Source organism: Lactuca sativa, chromosome 3 (assembly GCF_002870075.4).
Source record: "Lactuca sativa cultivar Salinas chromosome 3, Lsat_Salinas_v11, whole genome shotgun sequence".
NCBI lineage: Eukaryota > Viridiplantae > Streptophyta > Magnoliopsida > Asterales > Asteraceae > Lactuca > Lactuca sativa.
The window spans coordinates 19,735,895-19,761,900 of NC_056625.2; the positions used below are offsets into that span (position 1 = coordinate 19,735,895).

At 36.1% G+C, this 26,006-nt stretch overlaps 2 protein-coding genes across 5 annotated transcripts; one reads left to right on the forward strand and one right to left on the reverse strand.

The window, feature by feature from the left end:
- The first annotated feature begins 4,403 nt into the window (after positions 1-4,403).
- On the forward strand, positions 4,404-7,133 carry LOC111919061 (growth-regulating factor 2). 2 transcript variants are annotated; one of them, XM_042900001.2, is made up of 4 exons: positions 4,404-5,552; positions 5,655-5,813; positions 5,996-6,260; positions 6,370-7,133. In XM_042900001.2, exons 1-4 carry the CDS (start codon positions 5,294-5,296, stop codon positions 6,911-6,913), a joined length of 1,227 nt encoding a protein of 408 aa, XP_042755935.1. In that variant the 5' UTR covers positions 4,404-5,293; the 3' UTR covers positions 6,914-7,133. The 2 variants fall into 2 exon arrangements, with proteins under 2 accessions (XP_042755935.1, XP_023770438.1); XM_023914670.3 differs by lacking the exon at positions 5,655-5,813 and having other exon boundaries at positions 4,407-5,552.
- Positions 7,134-7,190: 57 nt separating this feature from the next.
- LOC111919049 (protein IQ-DOMAIN 18-like) lies at positions 7,191-10,039 on the reverse strand. 3 transcript variants are annotated; one of them, XM_052769185.1, is made up of 5 exons: positions 9,882-10,039; positions 9,475-9,780; positions 8,521-8,766; positions 8,319-8,444; positions 7,191-8,226 (listed from the first exon to the last, which is right to left on the reverse strand). In XM_052769185.1, exons 1-5 carry the CDS (start codon positions 9,984-9,986, stop codon positions 7,438-7,440), a joined length of 1,572 nt encoding a protein of 523 aa, XP_052625145.1. In that variant the 5' UTR covers positions 9,987-10,039; the 3' UTR covers positions 7,191-7,437. The 3 variants fall into 3 exon arrangements, with proteins under 3 accessions (XP_052625145.1, XP_052625143.1, XP_052625144.1); XM_052769183.1 differs by having other exon boundaries at positions 7,191-8,232; XM_052769184.1 differs by having other exon boundaries at positions 7,191-8,232; positions 9,475-9,777; positions 9,882-10,038.
- Positions 10,040-26,006: the final 15,967 nt, after the last annotated feature.

Consider the following 26,006-nt stretch of genomic DNA (forward strand, 5'->3'; position numbering starts at 1 on the left):
AAAAACGCAAAGACAAATAGAAATCTATAAATTCGGATGACTTGAAAGTGATAGGGGGCGATGTGAAGGTCTAAATGCAAGAATTGACAAACTTTTACACATTGCTTATGAAAGAGAGCGTAGGAAATAATGTGAAAGCGACATGAGACACAAGTAACTACACCGAGAAGGAGCGTGAAATTGTTTTGGCAATCAAAGCCAACATTAGGAAAAATATAACATTTAGTTATTTTTTTAAGCGTTAGTTGTGTGTTTTTTTAGTTTTTAGTTTTTTTTTTTTTTTTTTTTTTTTTTTTTTTTTTTTTAATTTCATGTTATTTTTGTTTTCTAAGCTTTTAGGGGTGTGGGTGTGTGTGTGTGTGTGTGGGGGGGGGGGGGGGGGGTTATGCCATGTTATGCTTTCTTTTTTTTTTTTTTTAATTAGTATACATGTCATGGTGCTCCTTATGTGTGACGAACGAGAAACCATTACTTTATGGTAAGTATGACTGAGATGACACTTATATGGTAGAGAAATACATATGGTAAAGATGACACAACACACATCAACCTTATCATTTTAAATAATGTCATTATTCATTATAACCATTTATAAAAAAAATAAAAAAATTACATCTGTATCAAATATTGTTTGTCCCAAATACTTAATCAAATCTTATTTGGTAAGTAGGATGCTTAATGAGTATTTATGTGTTTTTTTTTTCTGTAATCTCGTTATAATTTTCTTTTTATGGAAACTAATTAAATTCGTCATTAATGTCAGCAATAACATTCTTTCAGAATGAATTTGTATCTAGGTTTTTATGTTAGCAATAATGTTCTTTCAGGACCAACTCACTTAAAATACAACAAAATTGTATGAAATATTAAGAATGAGAGCGTATTCTAGTAGAATATACTCTCGTTCTACTAGAATACGTTTCTATTCTTCTAGATACGAATTCATTCTGAAAGAATATATTATTGTTGATATTAACGACGAATTTAATTAGTTTCCATAAAAAAAATTATAAGTATGGATATCATTTAATATATATTTAATGTTTACTAAATTTTTATTGGTGTATTGTAGCACACAATAGATGTGAGAAACATTTGAACCTACCTACCTATATATATATATATATATATATATATATATATATATATATATATATATATATATATATATATATATGAATTAACATTTTATATATATAAATTTATAGATTAGTTAATAAGATTTTCATAACTAATTATTTAGAACATCTCTAATGTGAGGTTTTTTATAGCTTATTAATATTTGGTTGAGTGGTAGAAACAATTTAACACTATTGAAGTATATGATTTTTTTTGCTTATTTTTATTCACTATTCAATATATATTAAATGATCAATATAGTTTAATACTTTGAACATTCTAACAATTTTCTCTTTAATAATATTACATTTTATCCTCTTGATCTAATTTTAAGTATTTATTATTTATCTAAAGTTTATAGATAAAAAAATATATAATATATAAATATTTAATATAGTAATATCTGAATCGTTTGTACGTGAGTGAATGTTTATATTAAAATATGATATATTTAAATAAGAATTAATTAAACGTGAGGATTTTATATAACATTTTAGATAGGTAAAAATAAAATAGTTAAATTAATGAAAAAGTTCATAAAAAAGTTTAATCATTGGAGAAACAAATTAATTAGAGGTCAATATAATTAAATAGTGAGATTGTAATTTTTTTGACCTATCATATATGTTTATCATTGCAATGCTTTTAGTTATTAACAATTATAAATTTATAATTGTTTTATATTTTGTATTAAAAACTAAAAACAATTTAACCAAATGGTATAACCTTCATTCATTTCTCTCATCTTAATATATTAACCTATCTCTCAGCTTGTGTGTTGCTCTTCAAGCCAACAAATAATAAAAGATTGAATATATTATGTTATATATTAATGTATTTTTTTTTTATTTTGTTTAAGTGGTTAACCAAACCGAATATTCCGCAACCAAATAAACCAAAATTTATGTGGTTTGGTAATGGATAGATTTAAAAATTAAAATATAAAAAACTAATAAACTAAACTGATTTAACCGTAAAAAAAACCAACCAAATAACTCGCCTACCTGTATATAGTGGGTATAGAATCTATATCAATGACGACATTCACCATATTTACCAACTTTTTATTTCACTAGAACACCACACAATGTACACAAAATATATGTCACCATAATTGCAAGCTGGTCGGGTACCTCGGTGTAATTATGCTATTTTGTTTTTATGTTTATGGAGTGATAAAATATGAGGAAGAACTTGAAATTATATAATTATACAACCAAGGTGACTACATATTATCGTATACATGTGACATGAATTATTTAAAGATCTCTTACTTTATGAATGTTATATTGTATTTGGGTAAGGCATAAAACAAATTTACAGTTAAATAAAAACCAAATATTTTATATATAGTACTAATTTAGAGGTAGTTTGAGATTTCATTTAAAAACAATTTAAAAGAATTAGTTTTACCATTCAAAAAGGCTTAGCGGCTCAGCTTGTTGTCCGTTTGCCATCTCACTCATTGTACAATAACAATTAAACAATTTATTGATTTTTTTTAACAAGTCAATAAGTTAAAAAAGATGTTTGACAATGTGAAAAGGCATTACAAAATAACTTTTTATAAACATTTTAAAAGAAGATTTCAATAACTTAGGATTTTTAATTTTTTAAAACTCCTTATAACTTTTTGGATGTAGGTTGTAAAAGCTAAAATACTCCTTAAAAGATTTATAAGTTTAGACAAATATTTAAAAAAGAAAAAACTTATAGACTTGTTAACTTTTTCCATCTCAAAAGGTAATTTAAACACTTTTTAAAAATCTCATTTTCATACCACCATAAATCAATAAGTCATTTTGTTTAAAAGTTATTTTGAGTTTCAAAATGAAATCTTAAAATACCTTTTAAACGAGAAATTAAATATCATTTATTTTTGTATATACCAATCTTTCTATTCATATGAAATAATGTCATGTAAAATCTATTAATTTCTTTTAATCATGTATCTTGATTTTGACATTTACATTCATATAGTAATTAAGAAAATGGGTATGAACAATGAAGATATTTGATTTCTCTAAAATAATAACTATATTTCTAACTATTTTGTGGAATTGTTAATATATTTATTTGGATTATCTCCTTATTTTAATAAAAAAAAAAGTAGTTCTTTTGACATTTATCACTTTATTACTCTTCCTAATTAATGTTATACTTTTTTGTCAATCTATTGGTTATTCATTTTAAATTTAAAATCTAAATTTTTTTATTCTAATTATATTCAATTAATAACATTAGAATAAAAAATAAAATAAAATTAATACGGATTATAAAATGATATAATTTCACATATTTATTTGAATCAACGATTATAATTTTATATAACTAAAAATAATTTTTTTAAATATTAATTTATTTTAAAATAATTAATTAATAATTTTGAGTTTTTACTATGAAAATTTAATTAATTTTGTAACTATATTTTCTATGGGTTATAAACTAGTTTATCCTAATATACCCAGCAAGGTATATCATTAATACATGATTTCACTCGACAAGCTTTTGGAAATGATAATTGTTTCCAAGAGTCTAGTTTGCCATAATTAATCTATGTTTTGTGATTTTTAAAATTCATTTTGACTTTTTTAAGGTCGAATGGTATATTCTCCATGTCGAAGATTGTGGAGAGCTTCCAAGTCAACAACCGACACCATCAATGTGGTCATCAATATACCTGCAACGTACCCATGAAGAAAAAGAAGATGAACGAAAAAGGAAGAAAAGAAAGAAAAAAGGCGTGACGTCTCGTGGTGTAAACCACAAAAACTAACGCTAGTTCTGTCAGGTAAGACAACGCCATCTTCGGGGTAGTGTGCATGATTGTGGTGAGATGTCAATATATATGGCTATAAACGCCTTTCATAACTGGTATATCCTTAGGCATAATATGTTTTTGTTTATGATACAACCATTACATCTAATAAAAACCTTACATTTTTTTGATGTGGCTTTGAAACTCCATTTGTTTTTGTGGGCAAAATGTAGCTATATCGCAAAACAAAAGTAGAATTTTACAATTGTCAGATGAATATAAAGTATTTGTCAACGAATTGGGATTCATAAATCTTTATAAACAAATTTTTTGTTCAGGCGAATATAAAGCATTTTGCAACCACCTGCAAAAAAGAATGTGATTATTTTATGTTATATATATATATATATATATATATATATATATATATATATATATATATATATATATATATATATATATATATATATATATATATATGGTAATTGATTAAATGTGTATAACCATTTACATTGTAATTTGCAAAGTATTTTTTTGTATATAACAACGCAACAAAATACCAAAAGCCAGGAAAGGATATGTAGAGTACATGTGCCAATGCACAGAAAAGGGTATGTTGAAGTTTGAAAACGGTAGAAAAGGAGGCGTAAATAGTAAATAGTAAGAATAGTAAATGGCTGACTGACAATATGCTTTGGTTGGGGTCCCCATCCCCGCGCACATGAAAACCCAATGGACCTCCGTCCCGACGCCCAAAAATGGCAAATAGCTCAGCCGATTGCGACATATCTCGACGGAAACAACCAAGCTATTAAACCTCCTCCTGTCAAAAACACTTTCCTCTAAACAGACAGCTTCTGTCACTCCCTTAAACTCATAGGCGACCGAGACTCCCCATTGTATCTGAATCAGTATCTCTCTCACATTTTTCTTCCATGCAAAACATAAGTCAAACCTAGCTCTGAATCACATAGCTAGGAGAATCATAGACGTGGCTAGACCCTAATTTATGACTCCTTGCGTTGACTGTTCATTCATTATATCTCCAATTGGATTTTGGATTTGATCAGGTACCGGGTGACTGAATGGCGGATGCTGTCAAGTGTCAGCTCTTTTTTTTTGTTTTCTTTCGTTATCATTAATTTGAGCATACTCCTAATAAAAGAATTTTGAATCACCTTTTTCAAACAATCTGAACTTTTATCCCCAAGTCTTAGTAGAGAGAGGAAAGGGAAAAAGATAAAGATAGAGAGAAAGAGAAACAGGGGGACCAAGTTTGTAGCTTTTTGTTTCAATCGTTTGTCCCTGTTTTTTTTAATGGGGGTCAATGTAGGAATCATGGAAACCATCAAAACCCCAACCCTTTTAAGTTTCTAGGGTAAAGATAGAAATCTAGGTTTTGTATTTTCTTGAAAAATGGGGAATGGAGACAGAAGCAGTAGTAGGGGTTTTAATATCGGAGGCGGAGACGATGACTCAGGGGAAGCACCTGCACCTGCGCCTTCGGCGTTCTTGGAGTCTGATATCGCAATTGGTATAAACATGCAACACGCTGTATCATCTTTTAACCTTCATAACAAGATCACCAATTTCATGCCTCCTTCTTCATATTATCACCACAACCAGCTTCAAAATCATCAAGCTTCGACTGAAATTGGTGGTGGCGTAGTCTTCGGTAAGAAGCTATAAGTATCAATTATCAAAATTTCATACTTTTTCTTTGTGTTTATCATGTTGAGTGTAAAGAGAAGGCCTTTTTCCGTAATGTGGAATAAAGGATCAGACAGTGGTGGAGCAACGGAAGTTTCAGGGAAAGTACTTTTCACTGCGACTCAGTGGCAAGAGCTTGAGAGGCAGACGATGATCTATAAGTACATTATGGCTTCTATCCCTGTTCCCCCTCAGCTCTTAATACCTTATTCCACTCAATCCAACAGTACTTTCTTTTCTTTATTTTAATCCGATATTCACTTCCCCCCTTTTTCCATCAAACTACTATTTGTTTATTTGTTTGAAACTTGGAAAAAAGGAGGCACCTTTCCTTTTCCTTTGATTTTTTTTTAATCTGTCAAAAAGTTGAGATGAGTAATTTGATTTTGGTCAATTTGGTCATCGTAGAGGGGGGCATGGACATGAGATTCTCAAGCGGGTCGGATCCGGAGCCATGGAGGTGTAGAAGAACAGATGGAAAGAAATGGAGATGTTCGAGGGATGTAGCACCTGACCAGAAATACTGCGAGCGTCATGCCCACAAAAGCAGACCCCGTTCAAGAAAGCCTGTGGAAATTCAACCCCACAACACTAACATTACAACAAACGCCCTCAACATTACTCCTACTTCGTATACAAATACTCTTATTACTTCTTCATATCAACATCCCAGGTGAGTGTTCTATCGCTGTTACTAACTAACTAACTATCAATTTGTTTGTCGTTTAATTTTATGGGTATTTGATGGTTTTCTTATGTAAACGTCGCATGAATACGTGAAGTTGGGCGATCCCTGTATCTGTATCTTCATCGAACCAACAATTTCAGGAATCATTGAGTCACTCACCCAGAGTAGGATCGAAAAGGAACCATAATTTTCCTCAAGAACATGAATCCCACAACAACAACAACTACAGTAATATTTTGGATACTACTAGTACTGCAGGTGTTAGGAGGCAGAATTTCATTGATGCTTGGTCAAGAAGTACGGGAGGAGGGGACAACTGTTCTCTTACTTTGTCGATGCAATGTAGTGGTGGGATTGATGATGATGATCACAATTTTGAAATTGGAATGTTGGATGTGGAAAGAGAAGGGAAATTACATAACGAGTGGTTGTTGAACCAGAGTTCTTGGATGGGTTCACGTTCAACACCTGGTGGACCATTGGGTGAAGCATTGGGCCTGGGTATTGCTAGTAGTACTGTAAATGGGCCTTTGAGTGGGCCATCTTTTCATGCCCATAGTAATAGTAGTAGTACAACTACAAGCAGCTTGTGCGAGAATGGTGACGCACATGGCCATGAGCTTAGCTTCATTAGGTGAACCTGAAACCATGGAAAGCTATGATGATCAATGGGGTCCATCTTGTGTGTTTGTAGTTGAAAATTTATGAGACTACTTGGGTTTCATTTTACGTAACAATTTTATTTGCCATAGACCATAGTTCATCTTTTTATAATGCCAATGAATCATGTAGAATGAACGACAATTTTATTGTTGATTTTAGTCTTTAGTTTTTATGCAAGATTCTTTGTTTGCGGTCTTTTGGAATATTTCTCACTGTAATGGCCCACTAGGTGGTTGGTATAAGTGCTCAAACTTTTGCATGTTTCTAAAAAGATACCACCCCTTAATTATACATTGCACTTGGCTCATGTTAACATGCCCATGTTCAATAAATATTACAATAGTTGGAAACAATGAAGAGAATACATTTAATACTACAAGATATATGAAAATGGCAACAAATGGAACCCTAATTTCTTTTGTTTCGGTTCATCAAACATCACCTAATTAAACTTGATGCTACTTCTTCTCTATGTTATGTCGACATGCCACTAATTAACTCACCTAAGCCACCTTCTTAAATCAGTAGTAGAACAAGGTGAAAGTTCTCCACCATTAGTGCTGTCTGCATAATACCATTGCTGTCCCATACCAACATGACCCACTTGGACACTCTTGAAGCTTGGGCTCCTTAAGTTATGACCATAATTATGATCAGAGTAATAATGACCCTTGTACCCCTCGCTGCCATTATCACATGGATCAGGGATGGGGTATGCTAGTCTTTTCTTAGCAGACCCCACTCGTTCCCTCTCTGGTGTTGCGGGTCTCTGTCTAGGTGTGCTCTGTGACCTTATCTTTGCTTTCGCAGACTCTGTTGCAGCCATGTAGTTAGGTATTGCCATGTCGTTTACACACGTGCTATACCTAAACATGGACCCACTGACACGTGGAGTTGAGCGTAGGCTATGTATGTTTGTATTCAAGTAACTTCTCTCCTCTTTTGAACAATGCGGACTTGCTGACCGGATCTGTATTGGTTTTGTCTTGATTGGAGATGGTGTGATGGGTTGTTGACCTGTTGAAGGGCTGTAGCTTGATCTTCGACTCGGTGAGTTGGGGATGTAATGTGAAGCATGGTATTGTTGTAATTTGTAAGCGCTTGTACCTGAGCGAGAATTGGGTCTTGAAGTATCGATTTCAACTGTTTTTATCGAGTCCCTTCTGTCTAAAGAAGCTCTGCTGGTTCTCTGGTTTTCCCATTGCTTTGCTTCTATCCATCGATCTAACCAACTAGCACTTTCTTCGAGCTCTTTTTCATCCATGGTAGATGGGTTTCTGCTGAGTTTCTGCATCTTGATACGGGTTTTCGTTAGCGAGCCTAAAGAAAAGAACATGGCCATGAAATATAATTACGATATCGAGCTATAATTAAGTGTACCTGTTGGGAGAAAGCTGTAGCAAGAGACGCTTCACGTTCCTTTCGGCTCTGTAATATGGCATCGAGCTCTTCAAGAGAGTGTGGTCTGTCACTCCAATCATCCGGAATGCAACTTCCGTCTCTGGACTGTTATGTAAAATCGTTAAAGGACTTGAAGAAATATTGTCTGTTTAGTGTAAATTAAGGCAATATATATACTTACCATGGACTTCCTTTGTCGTATATCTTGAAGGTATTTGGATTCCAAGAAAGTTGGTGTTTCTGCCATCACTGACTTTCTACCTCCGTCATGTGAGAGCCTGGATCGTTGATCATGTAGTCGTGATTGTACTCGTAAAAGTGCCTGCATGCATCTTAAAGTGATGGTTGCTTGCTTCCTTACATTCTGACCTCGAATCACTGCTTGAAGCATCACTATCCCCTTCAGTGCTTGTAGTGCTCTTCTTGCCTTCAACCACAGTAAAAGCACATTCAAAATCAGAATTAATCATAAATATGATGGACCCACCAAAAGTTATGTTTGTCACGTGACATACGAATATGAAATTTCATAGCTCGTTGTTTGTCGTGATTTCTTTAATTCATCGTACATCTCTCTCATGTGAAAGAAACAACAAAAGACAAAAGAATTAATATAAATATATTTCTTGAAACTTTAAAAGAATATTTATATATATGTGAAGTAGTTAACGTTATAAGACTGTTGCCTCTGCCATCGTGCCCTACTCACATGGTTGTGATATATGGCTTAAATTCCATGTTACTATGATAATATTGTTTAATGAATAGTTGTGAGTTTGCAATCAGTATTATCTGTTTATCTTATAGTAAAATGAGTTCTTAATCTTTACGATAACTTGTGCACTGGCACGTGAGTTTCTGCACCACGTACCCTGTCAACTGCCAGAAATTAAGTAATATGTATCCAGAAACCATTACATCCAGGAACTAAGGATTTCATTTTAATTTTTGTTTGCTTTTTATGCTCTAATTAAATCCAACATAATCGGCTACTTAGCGTAGATTATGGTTTTGTTTTCATAAATTAGATGACTTATATGCAAATTTGTTTATCGAGACAGAAACATAAACCCAGTAGACCATTTCAAACCGAGTAGAAAGATCTGTATGCTATGTAAAAGGAGGAAAGGATTACCAGGTAGCCACGGAAAGATGTCTGAATGAGAATGGCAGCGAAATGGTGCTTAACAGAAATGGGAGAAGGTCTGGTGGTGAGACGAATAATCTCCGCAGCTGCATGGGCGGTAGTGGCAGCAGCTTCAGCCGCTTTAATGGTGGCTGCCGCCATTAAAATGGCACGCTTCTCCTCCTCTGCAGCGAGGTCATGAACAGCATGTTTAGGTTGTGGAACATCGTTACTTGATACATTATCTCTCACTTGACTCGGTATTTGTACAGCATTTGATGATTTTCTAAACAACCATCTTCTCTTCTCCCTCTTCTGCAACAAAACCATAATCAACATTCACAAAGATATATAGAAAGCCTGACCCTGTGCATGTGTTGTGTGTAAAGTAGATGTGGTGTTATATATATACGTACCCTGTCATCTTCTTGATCGAAATCTTGATCTTGATTCTTGGATTTATTTGGACTAAAAGCTCTCTTGACTGCGGTGAACCACGAACCACTTCCTTTCTTTCCCATATCAAGAGATGATGAAGGTGGGAATTGAATGAAGAAGATATGGTAAGAGATATATATATTTAAGCTAAACTGATGATGGGGTTGGGTGGGGTGGGGTGGGGGTGGGGGTGGGGGTGGGTGTGCTCAAGTGTCCAATGAGGTTTTGAATCAGGCATCCACCCCACTGAGGGACGGGTTGCGTAAGAATCCAAAGACCATTGTGAGGGGTGTGGGACTCTTGTTTATCATGAACAGAAGCCATGAGGGTACTCTCATTATTTAATAACAACAATCAAGTATGAGACCACAAAAGCTCACTCGCTGACTGATTTCACGTGGTCACGTACAACCCCCAATGACACTCGATACCCGATAACAGTGTGGGTCTGGGTCTCTCTCTCTCTCTTTCTCTCTCTGTATGGAGGTTGGGAATCTCTCTCCCCTCGTTGGAAGTTAGGCAGGTGGACTCGGTCAAATGTTTACTTTATTTGGTTTGACGTTACTCTTGCTCCCTCGTTTTGTGCATTCATGGCCTGGTTGGGTTTTTCCAGATCGCATCCGATTGGGGTACGAATCATTGTGCTGATTCCTATGTCATTTCAGTCTCTAGCAGAAATCTCATTGGTGTTATCATGACACTTGGCCATTAACAAACGCTAGTTACGTCTTATCCAATGTCTATACTCGTATTTATATGCTTATATATACTTGCCTAATATATATACTTTTTTTTTTCATCTATGAATATAACACATATGGATATTAGCAGTGTGTCCTATAATATACAAGAGATAACGAGATAAAATATCATCAAGTACTAATATCAAATCAAGAATTGATATAATTGAATGTGAAGAGTAGGTAGTTGCACCAACCAAATAGCTTTTGCAATGGTCCCCTACCTTACCTCGTTTGCTCCCTCGTATCTAAATGTTATCCCATCGACTCTTTATATGTTTATTAACTTAAAAATAACGACATGCATTTCATTTATTTTTTCTTTTTGTTGTGGTGTGGATACCTTAGTTCATATGGTCCTAATACCTTAGTTCATATGGTCCTAATCTAGCTATCAACCCCGTATATGAATATGGCAAATTCTCTTTTATAAAAATAGTATATAACAAGTTAACATATGAGTCCATCACTACTCCTTAACGGATTGTCCTCGGTTTAATACGGTGACAATTTGTTTTGGATCTTAATTGTGTGATTCCAAATGAATACAATCTTCTAACAAACGAACTACAACATGAAGCAACCACACAATTAGTAGAAAGCTTTCCAGTACTATGTAAAAACCTTATCCTAGCCACCGTGATCAAAGCTTCCTAAGATTTGAATACCATACCAATATTCATTTCAATATATTTACTTTTTTAATAGCATCATTAAGAAACATATCCTCTAATTGCAAATTTTTGTTAACCAAGTCTACCGTGAAAAGTATTTTAGCACGGACTTTTGGAATAAGAACAAAACATAGGTTTTTGTCTTTGATTATCAGATTGTTGATTGTTGAACAACAAACTAAAATGTATGTGAAATTGGGTCCCTCCATGACATGATCATATACGGTTGCCAGCCTCGCACACTCTTAGAGACCCCCTACTGATTATTAACAAGGTGTGAACATCAACCACATTGCTAATTATTATGATATATGTTAAATTCACCTCAAAATATTCCCATTGTATTAATGTGTATATATAGTACATAAATATACAAAATAAGTATAACAAATACCAAACCAGTCTAAAATACTAATTTAAATAATATAACATGATAAGCCAGGGCTTATCTCTATAACCTCCGTTAAGCTGAGCAGTGGTAGACCAACATGAACCTTGGTACCGAATTCTTTAGAGAGAGGACGTGGAAGACCCTTCGTAAATATGTCAACTAATTGAAAATGTGTGAGAACAAATTAAGTATGTAGTTTCCAGACGCAACAAGTTCACTACAAAGTGATAGTCAATATCGATGTGTTTTTCCCATTTGTGTAAAATAGGATTTTGACCGAGAAACAAAGCACTTATGTTGTCATAGAGTAAAGTAGGACAACCTGGAGGTAATGCATGAAGCTCTCGAAGCAGGTGACTTACCCAGACAATTTTAGCAACAGTGTTTGCCATGGAGCGATATTCAGATTCACAACTAGAACAGGAAACTATGGGTTGCTTTTAGCACTCCAAGAAACTAAATTTCCACCAAGAAAGATGGAATATCCATATGTAGATTGTCGAGTTTCAATGCAACGACCCCAATCTGCATCTGAGTAACCAATCAACGAATGTGACGGGGGATGCTGAAAGTGTAACACAAAAGAGATAATACCTTTGACATACCAAGTGATACATTTGACTGCCTACAAATGATCAATGGTTGGAGCATGAAAAAAATGGCTCACTTGGTTGACGACATATGATAAGTCGGGATGAGTGATCGTTAAATACTATAGTGCTAAAACAAAAGATCGATACAAAGTAGGATATGAGAATGGTAACCCAGAAGTGATGAGTGCATATGATGTTGAAGAGTAGAAACCGGTTTCGAGTCAAGCAAGTCAACATATGTAAGAATGTCGTGAACATACTTGGTTTGGGTTAGAAAAGGCCATTATCGGTGTAGGAAACTTCATATCCGAGAAAATAACTTAACTTACCCAGATCCTTAGTAGCAAATTCATTATTGAGACGATTAATGAAGGTATGAATAAGTGCAATATTTTTGTCGGTAAGGATGATGTCGTCCACATAAACAAGATGGTATAACAGGTTGGAGTTGTGTTTTAAAAAAAAAAAAACAGGGATGTGTCACCATGACTACACTCGAACTCCAAACCAAGTAAGAATGTGCCAAGTCTTTGAAACCATGAACGAGTGCTTGTTTAAGGCCATACAATGCCTTTTTTATGCAAAACACATGATAATGAAAATCTTTCATCAATATAGTCGAGTGGTTGCTCTATAAACACAATGTCAGAGAGATGCCCATTTATGTGACATCCTCATTTTTACGGCCAGAAAAGACTAATTTTGTTTATGCTTTATAAAAATCAGAGTACCTCTTTTAATAAAAAAGTTGCGGAATTTGTTCCCAGTAAAACATGATAAATACATTATCAAAGCATTTCCGAAGAAAAGTATTTTTATTCATTTTAAAGCATTTGGGATGTCATCGTCAATACAGAAACATAAGCATAAACAAAACTTACATTCATTATCACTAGTGATTTATATCTCCTTAATCTCTCAGTGTAATGTAACTTCATATAGACACCTGTGATACAAATAAACTGAGTGGGTCAGGTTGGGAAACCTGGTGAGTATATAGGGGTTTCAACCCACAATAATACAATTATTATGTTTAAACATCAAACAATCAACCCAATTACTCATCCACATTATCTTCTTAAGGATTTACCCTAAGAATCAGCTACTCCTCATTCATTCATTCCTAAGGATCATCCTAAGGAAACGGAACGAAGTCCATCGTTGCCAATGACACAGTTGTCAAGCACAGCTGCTAATATTATCACTTAGGCGCAACTGCCAAAATTGTGACATTCTCTATGAGGCGCTTCTGCCGGTATTGTCCTTTAAACGCTACTGTCATGGTTATAATGTTCTCTATTAGGCACAACTGCCGATACTATCCTTAGAGCACAGTTGCTAGGATGTTTATCGCAGATCTAAAACATGTACAGATTTTGGCACAGCTGCCAGTGCTCATCTATAGGGTACTAGGTTCATGCTACTAATGTTCCTTTATTTCAGCCTTCATCCCTCATCATTCATCTACCCATGTTTTACCCAACATATTTTGTAGATATAAAATACATATACAGTTTAAATCATTTAAAAAATGTATAAAATCATTCATCCAGCACAGACAACAAGTATTAAGACAATATGCACACATAGCACGTAATTTATATAAAATACTTCATATCTATGTGTAAGATGAAAGTAACTATGCACTCACTTGTTAAGGTGGTGACTCGGTACTCAGACAACGCTTTGTTATCTCAAAACAATTTCCCCTTGACAACCTAGTATCAATACCACTAGGGTTTAGTCTAACGTTAATTGCGACTAATTAATAGTCTAGCGATCATTACTATTATATAAGCGTTAAACAATACTTATATAACCCATAACAATAGCCCAAGTACTTATTATAGTTTCCTAATAATGTTACTATAATTAAATAAAAGCTATATTCAAAAATAGTGTAGGCGTAGCTCATTTACAACGGGTATTAGAGAAAACCGGACTTTGCTCGTAGCAGTGTTTCCGAACCGAAAGACCTTTTTTCTCGGGACTCCGGGAGCCTCGGGGCTTCCTTCGGGAGCTAGGGGGTTTACTTAGGGTTTAGGGGGGGTTAGTAACCCTAGAGAGAGAAAGTAGTGAGAGAAAGAAAGCTTTGAAAGGTGTGGGAGAAGTGGCTGCGTTGGGCGTTCCGAAGTGGTACGCGGTGCGTTCGTCGGATAAGGTTTCCAGGTGGCCGACTTCGGATGGTGCGACGTGGAGGTTTGTGGTCTGAGCAATGCAGCTGCACACTGGGCGTACCAAGGGCCAGGTGTCCGAATCCGAAGCGAGTACCCTGATCATCAACGGAGGGCTGGGATCGTGCCACGTCATCGCTCTTGCCACAGACTTCGCAAATTTGAGTACCAACTTTAAAAATTCGTATCGTTCACATATGAGCTCCGTTTTCGACATTCTTTATATCCATGCGTAGGTGGGAACGTACTCTACAAATTCCGTTTAGACTCCATCGGCTAATTTTGACTTTATTTTAAAATTTATATTATTAACAGGCTTGAACATGATCGATCCGTTAAAAATACATAACTTCTTCATCCGACGTCCGTTTTCGTCCACTTTTTATCGATACTCTACTATTAACGAGATCTTCGATTCTCGTTTAGGTTGTGTCGGCTAAAAACCGCTCGATCTAATATTCGAACTTCGGGTTGTACATTGTTAAGCCGAAACTTCGAAAAATCATAACTTCCTCATACGAAGTTAGATTTGGGCGTTCTTTTTATGGACGCTCTCAGTTTAACATACTATACAACTTTCGTTTAGGTCACTAAGGCTAAAAGTCGTTCTATCGTAAATTCACTATTTACGCTTCCCGGTATCGTGCTGGTTCCGTCGCGAAATTTCGACGGGTCATAACTTCTTCGTTATAACTCGGATATCGGCGTTCTTTATATGCACGAAATCCTTGTGACATATGCTACAACTTGGTTAAGATTAATCCTCCCAAATAATCTTCCATCAAAAATGTGACATCCCTATTTTCACGGCTAGAAAAGACAGATTTTGTTTATGCTTTATAAAAATCAGAGTACTTCTTTTAATAAAAATGTTGCAGAATTTGTTCCCAGAAAAACATGATAAATACGTTTTTAAAATATTTTCGAAGAAACGTATTTTATTCATTTTAAAACGTTTGGGATGTCATCATTAATACATAAACATAAGCATAAACAGAACTTACATTTATTTACACTAGTGATCTACATCTCTTTAAATCTCTCAGTGTAATGTGACTTCATATCAACACTTGTGATATAAATAAACTGAGTGGGTCAGGTTGGGAAACCTGGTGAGTACACAGGGTTTTCAACCCACAATAATATAATTATTATGTTTAAACAATCAAGCAATTAAACCCCATTACCCATCCCCATTATATTCTCTATTCTTAAGGATCTACCCTAAGAATCTACTTATTCCTCGTTCATTCATTCCTAAGGATCATCCAAAGGAATCGGCACGAAGTCCATCGTTGCCATGGTTTACACAACGGGCACTAAGTCTGCATAGTTTCCAGGGTTTAGGAACTAAGTATGCATAGTCGCTAGGGTTTAGGCATCAAGTCTGCATGATCACCAAGGTTTAGGCACCAAGTCTGCATGGTCACCAAGGTTTAGAGTACACCAGGTGAACACATCGTTCACAACACCTACAGGTTGCGAGCCTGCTAGTGTTCCACTGGACTGTCTAGAATAGTCTGTGGTTGTCATCTATACTCTGTTGAATGACGGGGACATCGTTTGGGAAAAAGGCTTCTCACATCGTACACATCTCACCCATACCTCATGGTCTATATCACCTCTCAACTTATCGTCCAACTCATATTTTATCTATTATATCTACCCATGTTTTACCCCAACATTTTCATAGATATAAAATACATATATAGTTTAAATCATTTAAAACATGTATAAAATCTTTCACCGAGCATAGACAGCAAGTAAACAAACAATATGCACACATAGCACATAGTAAATACTTCATATCTATGTGTAAGTTGAAGGGGACCATGCACTCACCTGAAAGGTGGTGACTCAGCACTCGGACAGCGCTTCGATACTCTCAAAACAATTTTCCTTCGATAAAACCTAATATCAATACCACTAGGGTTTAGTCTAATGATAACCGCGACAAATTAATAGTCTAGCTATTACTATTATTATTATTATTATATAAGTGTTAAATAACACTCAATATAACTCATAATAATAGCCCAAATACTCATTATAAGTTCCTAATAAAGTTACTATATTAAAACATAAGCTATACTAAAGATAGGGTAGGCATAGCTCACTTACAACGGGTTTTCTCGAAAACCGGGCTTCGCTGGAGCAACGTTCCCGAGCCGAAAGGCTCTTTTCTCGGGACTCCGGGAGCCTCGGGGCTTCCTTTGTGTGCTAGGGGGTTTACCTAGGCTTTAGAGGGGGTTTGGGAGGCTAGAGAGAGAAACTAGAGAGAAAAACTAGAGAGAGAAAGTGAGTTTGGGAGGTGTGAAGAAGAGGCTAGACCCGACACCTCTATTTATAGTGAAAATATCTGATGGGCTCGCTGAGTAGGGGGACCTACTCGCCGAGTTGGTGCATGTGGTGGCCTTCTGGTGGTGCCATGTGTCCAATTCTGGTGGTGCCACGTCACCCCCTATCGCGTATCAGCCTTCAAACTTAGAAAAATCGTACTCTCGCATACATGCTCCATTTTTGACGTTCTTTTTTTTAACGCGTAGGTAAAATTAAGATCTACAACTTTCATTTAGACTCTGTCGGCTAATTCTCGACCGATCTCAAATTTAACAGTAAGAGGCGTTTAGACTGTTAAATGACTGCGACGAATACGTAACTCCTTCATCCGGACTCCGTTTTCGTCTATCTTTTTACTATTGAGTTCCTATTAATGAGATTTTCAACTCTCATTTAGGTCGCAAAAGCTAAAAACCGCTCGAACTAAAATTCGAGTTTCGGGTCGTGCACTGCTAAGCCGAATCTTAGAAAAATCATAACTTCTCATACGAAGTCAGATTTGGGCGTTCTTTTTATCGACGCTCTTAGTTTAACATATTCCATGACTTTTTTTAGATTGCTAAGGCTAAATCTCGCTCTATCGTAAATTCACTATTTACGCTTCCCGGTGTCGTGTCGATTTTGCCGTAAAACTTCGACGGGCCATAACTTCTTCGTTATAACTCGGATTTCGGCGTTCTTTATACGTACGGAAAACTCATGACATATTCCACAGCTTGGTTAAGATTATTTATTCTAAATAATCTTTTGTCGAAAAGTCGTTTTCGACCCCTATTGCCTCTAAATTGACTAGCCCGGATCTGCGGGCGTTACAATTATCTCCCCCTTGGGATGATTACGTCTCGGAATCATCAATGAAACAGGGCTCGTATAATGACTCCATACGTCATCTCTTCATCCTAGGTAATAATTATAACTTCTATAATCCTTCAAGTCTATCTCTTAGACTCATTGACTGTAAGCAGTACTCGATCGTGCACCTGCTCTCTACCTCAGGCTAGACTGCAAATTATGACCTTCAAGTCACAATCTCAATCCTCACTGGATACAAACTTGTGATAAGTTCTTTTATTACTATTATGGATCTATGTGTCATATTCTAATGACCTATCAACGTATGTTGCAACGCTTTAGACTTAGGTATCTTAGAGTCAAATTCCAAAACAGAGTAGACCTTCCTTCATGTTCTAATGTGAGACAATCACATTTCAATATGTAGCATTTCTAGCTACCAACTTCTTTAACAATCATCGCGATACTTCTACTGATCGCCCTGGGTTAGCTTTCATTTCAATCTTTTGGTTTAAGTTAGATGCTACATCGAACGTGGTTCTCTAAACCACGTATCATACTCATTGTAGTCGGACTTAATTTGATAAGACCACTAGGGTCGGAATAACAACAATCTTCTTAGTCATTACCGAACGATGGTAACGACATCCTTGAATAAAACGGAATCAATTATTGGCTTCTTGGTAACCTTGTGACTTTCCCTGATCCAAGCGTGAGCCCTGTGCTTCCAGTAGTATATGCGTCTACTACCTTTCATGCCTACTCATACTCGTCCCAAGTATTGTCTCGTAGTCCCCAAGTCACCATACAAGAAAATCACATAATAGTTTAACACATCAGATAACAAAACGAAGGATTTTATTATTTCTTGAAACTATTACATAGGTGTTCAAGTTCACCCTAGACTATGCCTCTAATAGGCTAGATCATACGATACTATGGCTACTGCATAACTTGATCTTCGGATATGAAGTCCTCATCCTTGATTCCTCGCATGGTTTTCTGCTTCGTCGAGGATCATGTGAAATGCCCTTGGCCTTAGTGGCGTGTTTGGCCTTGCTGCCTCGTTTTTCTTTGGGCAGTCCCTAGAGATATGCCCTTCTTTGTTACATCCATAACACACTTTCTTGTTGGACGTACACTTGCTGGCGTAATGCCCTGTCTTTCCACATTTGTAGCAATTTACCTCCTCGCCACATTTCCCGAAGTGTTTCTTTTTACACTTCTCGCACCACTTGGATTCACCTCCTCCTCCTTCTTCCGTTTTTGAGAATTTCCTTTCTTTTTTGGATTTTGAAGATCCTTCATGCTTCATTTTTTTTCTCCTGCCTTGTCTTTTTCTAGACCCCTTTCTCTTATCTGGGTCTCTACATTCTTAGCTGCTCTAACAGCTGTTTTCAAGGTAGTTGCCATTTTGACCATTGGGCCGAAGTCTGTGGGCAGTTCGTTAGCAAACCTATCGATCTTTGAGAGTTCAGTAGGCACCAAGTAGGGAAATAGCTTCATCCTCTCGGTGAACGTGGTGGCATACTCATCAACACTCATCTTCCCTTTCTTCAGGTTCTAAAACTCGTTGTTTAGGTCTATCAGATCTATCTCTGAGCAGTACTGCATTTTCAACTGTTCCAAGAACTCCTCCCATGACATCCTTAGGGCTTCTCCTCGTGGCATCGTATCTGCCAATAGCTTCCACCAGGTCAAGACTCCAGTTTTCAGCTGTCTTACTGCGAAGACAGTCTTCTGTTTCTCGATACAGCTGCAGCTCTCAAACACCATCTCCATCTCGGAGATCCAATCCATAATCTCAACCGGCTTTGGGCTTCCTGAGAGACTTGGTGGTTTCGCACCTAAGAAATTCTTGTACATTCTCCCATCCTTGTCGTTTCTCCTTTCCGGGCCATCCCTTCGTTCACCTTGAGTCCCTACTGGACTCACTTGGCGGCTGTAGTTCCCTTCCTCCGATTGCTCGGGAATCAGTTCGGGTTGCTCAATGGGCATAGTAGGTTCGTCCCTATTCAACATCTGCCTCATTTCTTCCCTTTGTTCAGCTAACATAGCCCGAATCATGGCTTGAACTCCAGCCATGGTGACTAGATCAGGTGCAACTTCTTCTACAACAGGTATTTGCTGAACCACTGGGGGTTGGTTCATATTCTCATTTGCATTCACGTTTCCGCTACGGGTCCTTGCCATCTTGATCTATACACCGAATAAGGTGAATCTAGACCTTTACTTAGGATTGATGTTTAAATCATCCTTATCACTCCGAAACGTTTATATGCTAGTTCTAATATCGTATTCGTAATTTTAGAATCCTAAACACATAAGGTTTCCAGATCCGGTCGGCAACAGACCATAGATCCGATCAAACTATAGCATAACAAATCATTTAGCACATAAAGCAATTTAGGTATCATTCCTAAAATAAGCTAGTGCTCAAACCTCACAATCATCGCTTAGCATTCTAAGTTTAAGTCTAGAAATAAATCCATATTCCTAGTTCGCTTAAACTAATGCTCTGATACCAACTGTGACATCCCCATTTTCACGGCCAGAAAAGACCGATTTTGTTTATGCGTTATAAAAATTAGAGTACTTCTTTTAATAAAACTGTTGCGGAATTTGTTCCCAGAAAAACATGATAAATACGTTATTAAAACATTTTCAAAGAAACGTATTTTATTCATTTTAAAACGTTTGGGATGTCATCGTTAATGCAGAAACATAAGTATAAACAGAACTTACATTTATTTACACTAGCGATCTACATCTCTTTAAATCTCTTAGTGTAATGTGACTTCATATCAACACCTGTGATATAAATAAACTGAGTGAGTCAGGTTGGGAAACCTGGTGAGTACACAGGGTTTTCAACCCACAATAATATAATTATTATGTTTAAACAATCAAGCAATTAAACCCCATTACCCATCCCCATTATATTCTCTATTCTTAAGGATCTACCCTAAGAATCATCTTATTCCTCGTTCATTCGTTCCTAAGGATCATCCAAAGGAATCGGCACGAAGTCCATCGTTGCCATGGTTTACACAACGGCCACTAAGTCTGCATAGTCGCCAGGGTTTAGGCACTAAGTCTGCATAGTCGCCAGGGTTTAGGCATCAAGTCTGCATGATCACCAAGGTTTAGGCACCAAGTCTGCATGGTCACCAAGGTTTAGAGTACACCGGGTGAACACATCGTTCACAACACCTACAGGTTGCGAGCCTGTTAGTGTTCCACTGGACTGTCTAGAATAGTCTGTGGTTGTCATCCATACTCTGCTGAATGACAGGGACATCGTTTGGGAAAACGGATTCTCACATCGTACACCTCTCACCCATACCTCATGGTCTATATCACCTCTCAACTCATATTTCATCTATTATATCTACCCATGTTTTAACCTAACATTTTCGTAGATATAAAATACATATATAGTTTAAATCATTTAAAACATGTATAAAATCTTTCACCGAGCATAGACAGCAAGTAAACAGACAATATGCACACATAGCACGTAGTAAATACTTCATATCTATGTGTAAGTTGAAGGGGACCATGCACTCACCTGAAAGGTGGTGACTCAGCACTCGGACAACGCTTCGATACTCTCAAAACAATTTTCCTTCGATAAAACCTAATACCAATACCACTAGGGTTTAGTCTAACGATAACCGCGACAAATTAATAGTCTAGCTATTATTATTATTATATAAGCGTTAAATAAAACTCAATATAACTCATAATAATAGCCCAAATACTCATTATAAGTTCCTAATAACGTTACTATATTAAAACATAAGTTATACTAAAGATTGAGTAGGCATAGCTTACTTACAGCGGGTTTTCTCGTAAACCGGGCTTCACTGGAGCAGCGTTCCAGAGCCGAAAGGCTCTTTTCTCTGGACTCCGGGAGCCTCGGGGCTTTCTTCGGGTTCTAGGGGGTTTACCTAGGCTTTAGGGGGGGTTTGGGAGGCTAGAGAGGGAAACTAGAGAGAGAAAGTGAGTTTGGGAGGTGTGAAGAAGAGGCTAGACCCGACACCTCTATTTATAGTGAAAATATCTGATGGACTCGCCGAGTAGGGGGACCTACTCGTCGAGTTGGTGCATGTGGTGGCCTTCTGGTGGTGCCACGTGTCCAATTCTGGTGGTGCCACGTCACCCCTATCGCGTATTAGCCTTAAAACTTAGAAAAACCATAACTCTCGCATACGAGCTCCGTTTTTGACGTCCTTTTTTTTAATGCCTAGGTAAAATCAAGATCTACAACTTTGATTTAGTCTCCTTCGGCTAGTTCTCGACCGATCTCAAATTTAACTGTAGGAGGCGTTTAGACTGATAAATGACCGCGAAGAATTCGTAACTCCTTCTTACGGACTCCATTTTCGTCTATCTTTTTACCGTCGAGTGCCTATTAATGAGATCTTCAGCTCTCATTTAGTTCGTGTAAGCTAAAAACCGCTCGAACTAAAATTCGAGTTTCGGGCCGTGCACTGCTAAGCCGAATCTTAGAAAAATCATAACTTCCTCATACGAAATCATATTTGAGCATTCTTTTTATTGACGATCTTATTTTAACATATTATACAACTTTTGTTTAGATTGATAAGACTAAATATCACTTTATCGTAAATTCACTATTTATGCTTCCCGATATCGTGGCGGTTTTGCCGTAAAACTTCGACGGGCCATAACTTCTTCGTTATAACTTGGATTTCGGCGTTCTTTATATGTACGAAAACCTTGTGAAATATTCCACAACTTGTTTAAGATTATTTATTCTAAATATTCTTTTGTCGAAAAGTCATTTTCGACCCCTATTGCCTCTAAATTGACTAGCCCGGATCTGCAGGCGTTACAAAAAACTCATTTTTGATGCTCTTTATCTCTAAATTGACTAGCCCGGATCTACGAGCGTTACAATTTAGAAACACATTTTTTGATATCGAGTTGATTTAATGACAATTTATATAAAACTACAAGAGATAACACGATACACATAGTTAAGTCTTTGACAACTGGATTGAATGTGTATGAATAATCAATGTTGGGGATCTATGAGGAGCCTTGAGCGCCTAACTGAGCTTTAAGACATTCAACTGTTCCATCATTTCATAATTTTGTATGAAAGATCCATTTAGAACTAATTTTTGGCTTAGGAACCAAGTCCTAGGTGTTATTGTGGTGTAAAGCAGTCTTTCATCTTCCATAGCCATGAGCCAATGCAGATTTTTCGTAGCTGATTTAAATCCTTTAGGTTTTATAGTAGAGAATAGTGATTGATGTAGTTGAGAATGTTGAAGCTAAGCAAGATCTACAATATGATTTGGTTTGAAAATTCTTGCATGAGATTTTGGTCACCATAGGATGAAAATTGGTGGAAGATGTTGCACCAGGAGCAGTAGAAGACAACATTGTTGGCAATGAGGCAGCAGAAAATGAAGGCGACTGAACTTCTTTCAGTGTTGTTGTTGATGTCGATTCAACAGTGGGTTATGGAGGGCTGAAACACCTGGCTTAGATGGGCATACGAAGCAATGTGAAGTTTGGTTTGGCATTTTTTTTGAAGGTGTGGCCAAACGAGAAGCAAAGTTGGTTTTTTTGTGGCGAATGACTAGTAAAAAGAAAATGTTGCTCATTAAATTGTGCATGAAGGGTTGTATAGATACATTTTGTTGATGGATCCAGACAACGGTAACCTTTATATTACCTATTGTATCCTATGAAGATGCAAGATACATTACGGGGAACAGGTTTGTGAGGTGAGTAGTCCTATAGATATTGGAAAACTCAACATCTAAATGTGCGAGAGCATCATAATTTGGCGTAGTGTGAAATTACAACTCCAAAAAACTTTTGTCATCAAGACTTTATAGGCAGACGTTGATGATGTAAACAACATTGCTAAAAGCATCAACCCAATAAGTTGTAGGAGCATGGGCATTAAAGAGTAGACCATATTTCCCGAGTGTTTTTTAGGCTAATATTCTCTGCAATAGCTTCTGCATAAATTATTGATTGGAGAATCAAGAGGGTTTGTTGATCAGCAGCAAGCCACATCACATAATCTGGGTTCAAAGAAGAGACACCTATCTTACATTATGAAGCTATTAGAATGGTTTATGCTGGTTTAAGACAGAATGGAATTGGTTAATGCAAGTAAGGATCAGAATGTGATTGAAAAGGAATGTTGTCACACCCCAAAACCGAGAACGGCGGAAACGTTCTAGGGCGGAGGACGTCATGTAATGTATCACAACAATGCAAAGTAGTAAACAAGCAACAACATCATCCATTGCATTAATAGTATAATTTTAAATACATGTGTTCTTTCATAGTATAAAACAACATAATGAATATTCAAAATAAAAGACGAGTCTTGACTTCTCCGTCTTCACAAAACCTGGTCGTCGTACCTGACTATTTGTGACTTGAGAATACAAGCGAGTATCAACAATAAAGCTGGTGAATTCATAAGTATTTTAGTGTCATTGATTTGTAAGACTTGAAATGAAAGACTTGTAAAACTTGTAATGAAAGACTTGTAATTGTTTTGAAGAAAAGTTTGTATAAGTATAAAAATGTTTGTAAGTAATTGTAAACGTTTGAAAACCCTATAAAATCTCATATTTCCTACTAGTATAAAAAGTAGTCTTCTACCAAGACCCGACTGTTTTCAAAGTAGTCTTCTATCAAGACCCGACTGTTTTGAAAGTATGAACCTCTACTTAAGTGAAGGTTTTTCCTTGTACCACTATTATTATTCAAACCTAATCTACCTCATTAATTATGTGAATGTGACACAAAGTAAAGGTAATGAGGAAATTAATATAATAACTGAAGTTGTACTCTTATGTTTTAGTCGTATGTAAAGTATAAGTATTGTAGTATTTGTAATAAGTGACTGCTATTGTACTAATTGCCTTAAAATGTGTATTAAGGTATAATGTGATGGCTAGTTCTCATACTAAATGCTCTCCTTGTCAGAAGATTCTGGGAACCACACGCGACCTCAACAATAATTTGCAAGCCGTGAACATCCACATTATTATGATCATGTACACCCAATATAACTATCACCTTTTGTTTAGAACAATGCGTTAGTGATTCATTGGTATAATTAGATCCTAAACTTGTTCCATGCTATAGCACCTTATCGTGTATTGTTCTGTTATCGTGTATTGTGTCTTCCTCCCTGTTTTCTCTGTTCTCTTATGTTATCGTGTATTGTATCTCTATATAGTATGTATTGTATTAGTATGTCTATAATTGTATCTCTTCATATAGTATGAATTGTATTATTATAGACTCATGAATGAACTGACTCTTTTGTGATTCCTTGTACTTAGAATAGTAAGTAGTATCTCCTAACTATACCTATTATAGCTACTAGTAATGTACATATATAACCGAAGTATGCCTTAGCTACCCAAAGGTACTGAACTAACTGATGGAACTTTTATGTCTAATATGTACATAATATATAACTAATATTTAGACAACATTCAGACGAATAACCGATACCCTAAGGCCACATCCCAACGAGGAAAAGGAAATAAAGTGAGCTAGCCGTCCTAAGTCCTTTAAACATTACTTCTATAACTATACATATATGGGCATGCATTTGACAATATAAAAGTATAAAAGAGTTTTGTAAAACCTTTGAAGAGTTTAATAACTAAGAAATGATGACTTGGTTTCAGTTTGTAAAACGATTTCAAAGCAGTTTGATTGATAAGCACAGTTTTAAGTATAAGGAGACCTTTATTTGAAACACATTTGTAATAAAGTTTGAAAGGAAACATACAGTATGTAAGACAGTTTGATAAGAAGTTTTAAACATGTAAAAACATTTGAGAAAGCCATTTGAAGAAATCTGTTTGGTAAAACAGCTAAAAGTGTAGTAAATCCATTTACATGCTAGTTATTAATCACATGTGATTGATGTACTAACTAGCATGATTCAACTTGTATTCCCCTCCCCCCCCCCCCCCCCCAAATCATTTTTAAACGTTTAGAAACATTTAAAGGTTAATTAAGGGGTATGAAATCACATGCAGTGAGTGGATCGTATGGAAGTGTCGGACAAGTGCTTGGTGTCAAGTGAAGAATTAACACACACAATGATCCTAATAACATATAAAGGTATATGTATATATACAATTAGTGATTATAACACTAATTAGACAAGTATAAACATCCTAATGTGAGGAAAACACTTTAGTCAAAGTGCTAGGAGGTCATTGGGTTGCAATAAAGGATTGCAAGGCATCGTATTTGAGTTTATGGTCCATGGACCATACTTATTGGAGTTTACGGCCCAGGGGAGTTTACTCCTAGCTGTAAACTCTCAAATGGGTCACCATTTGTGGCTTAAAGGTAAGATGTCTTAAGTG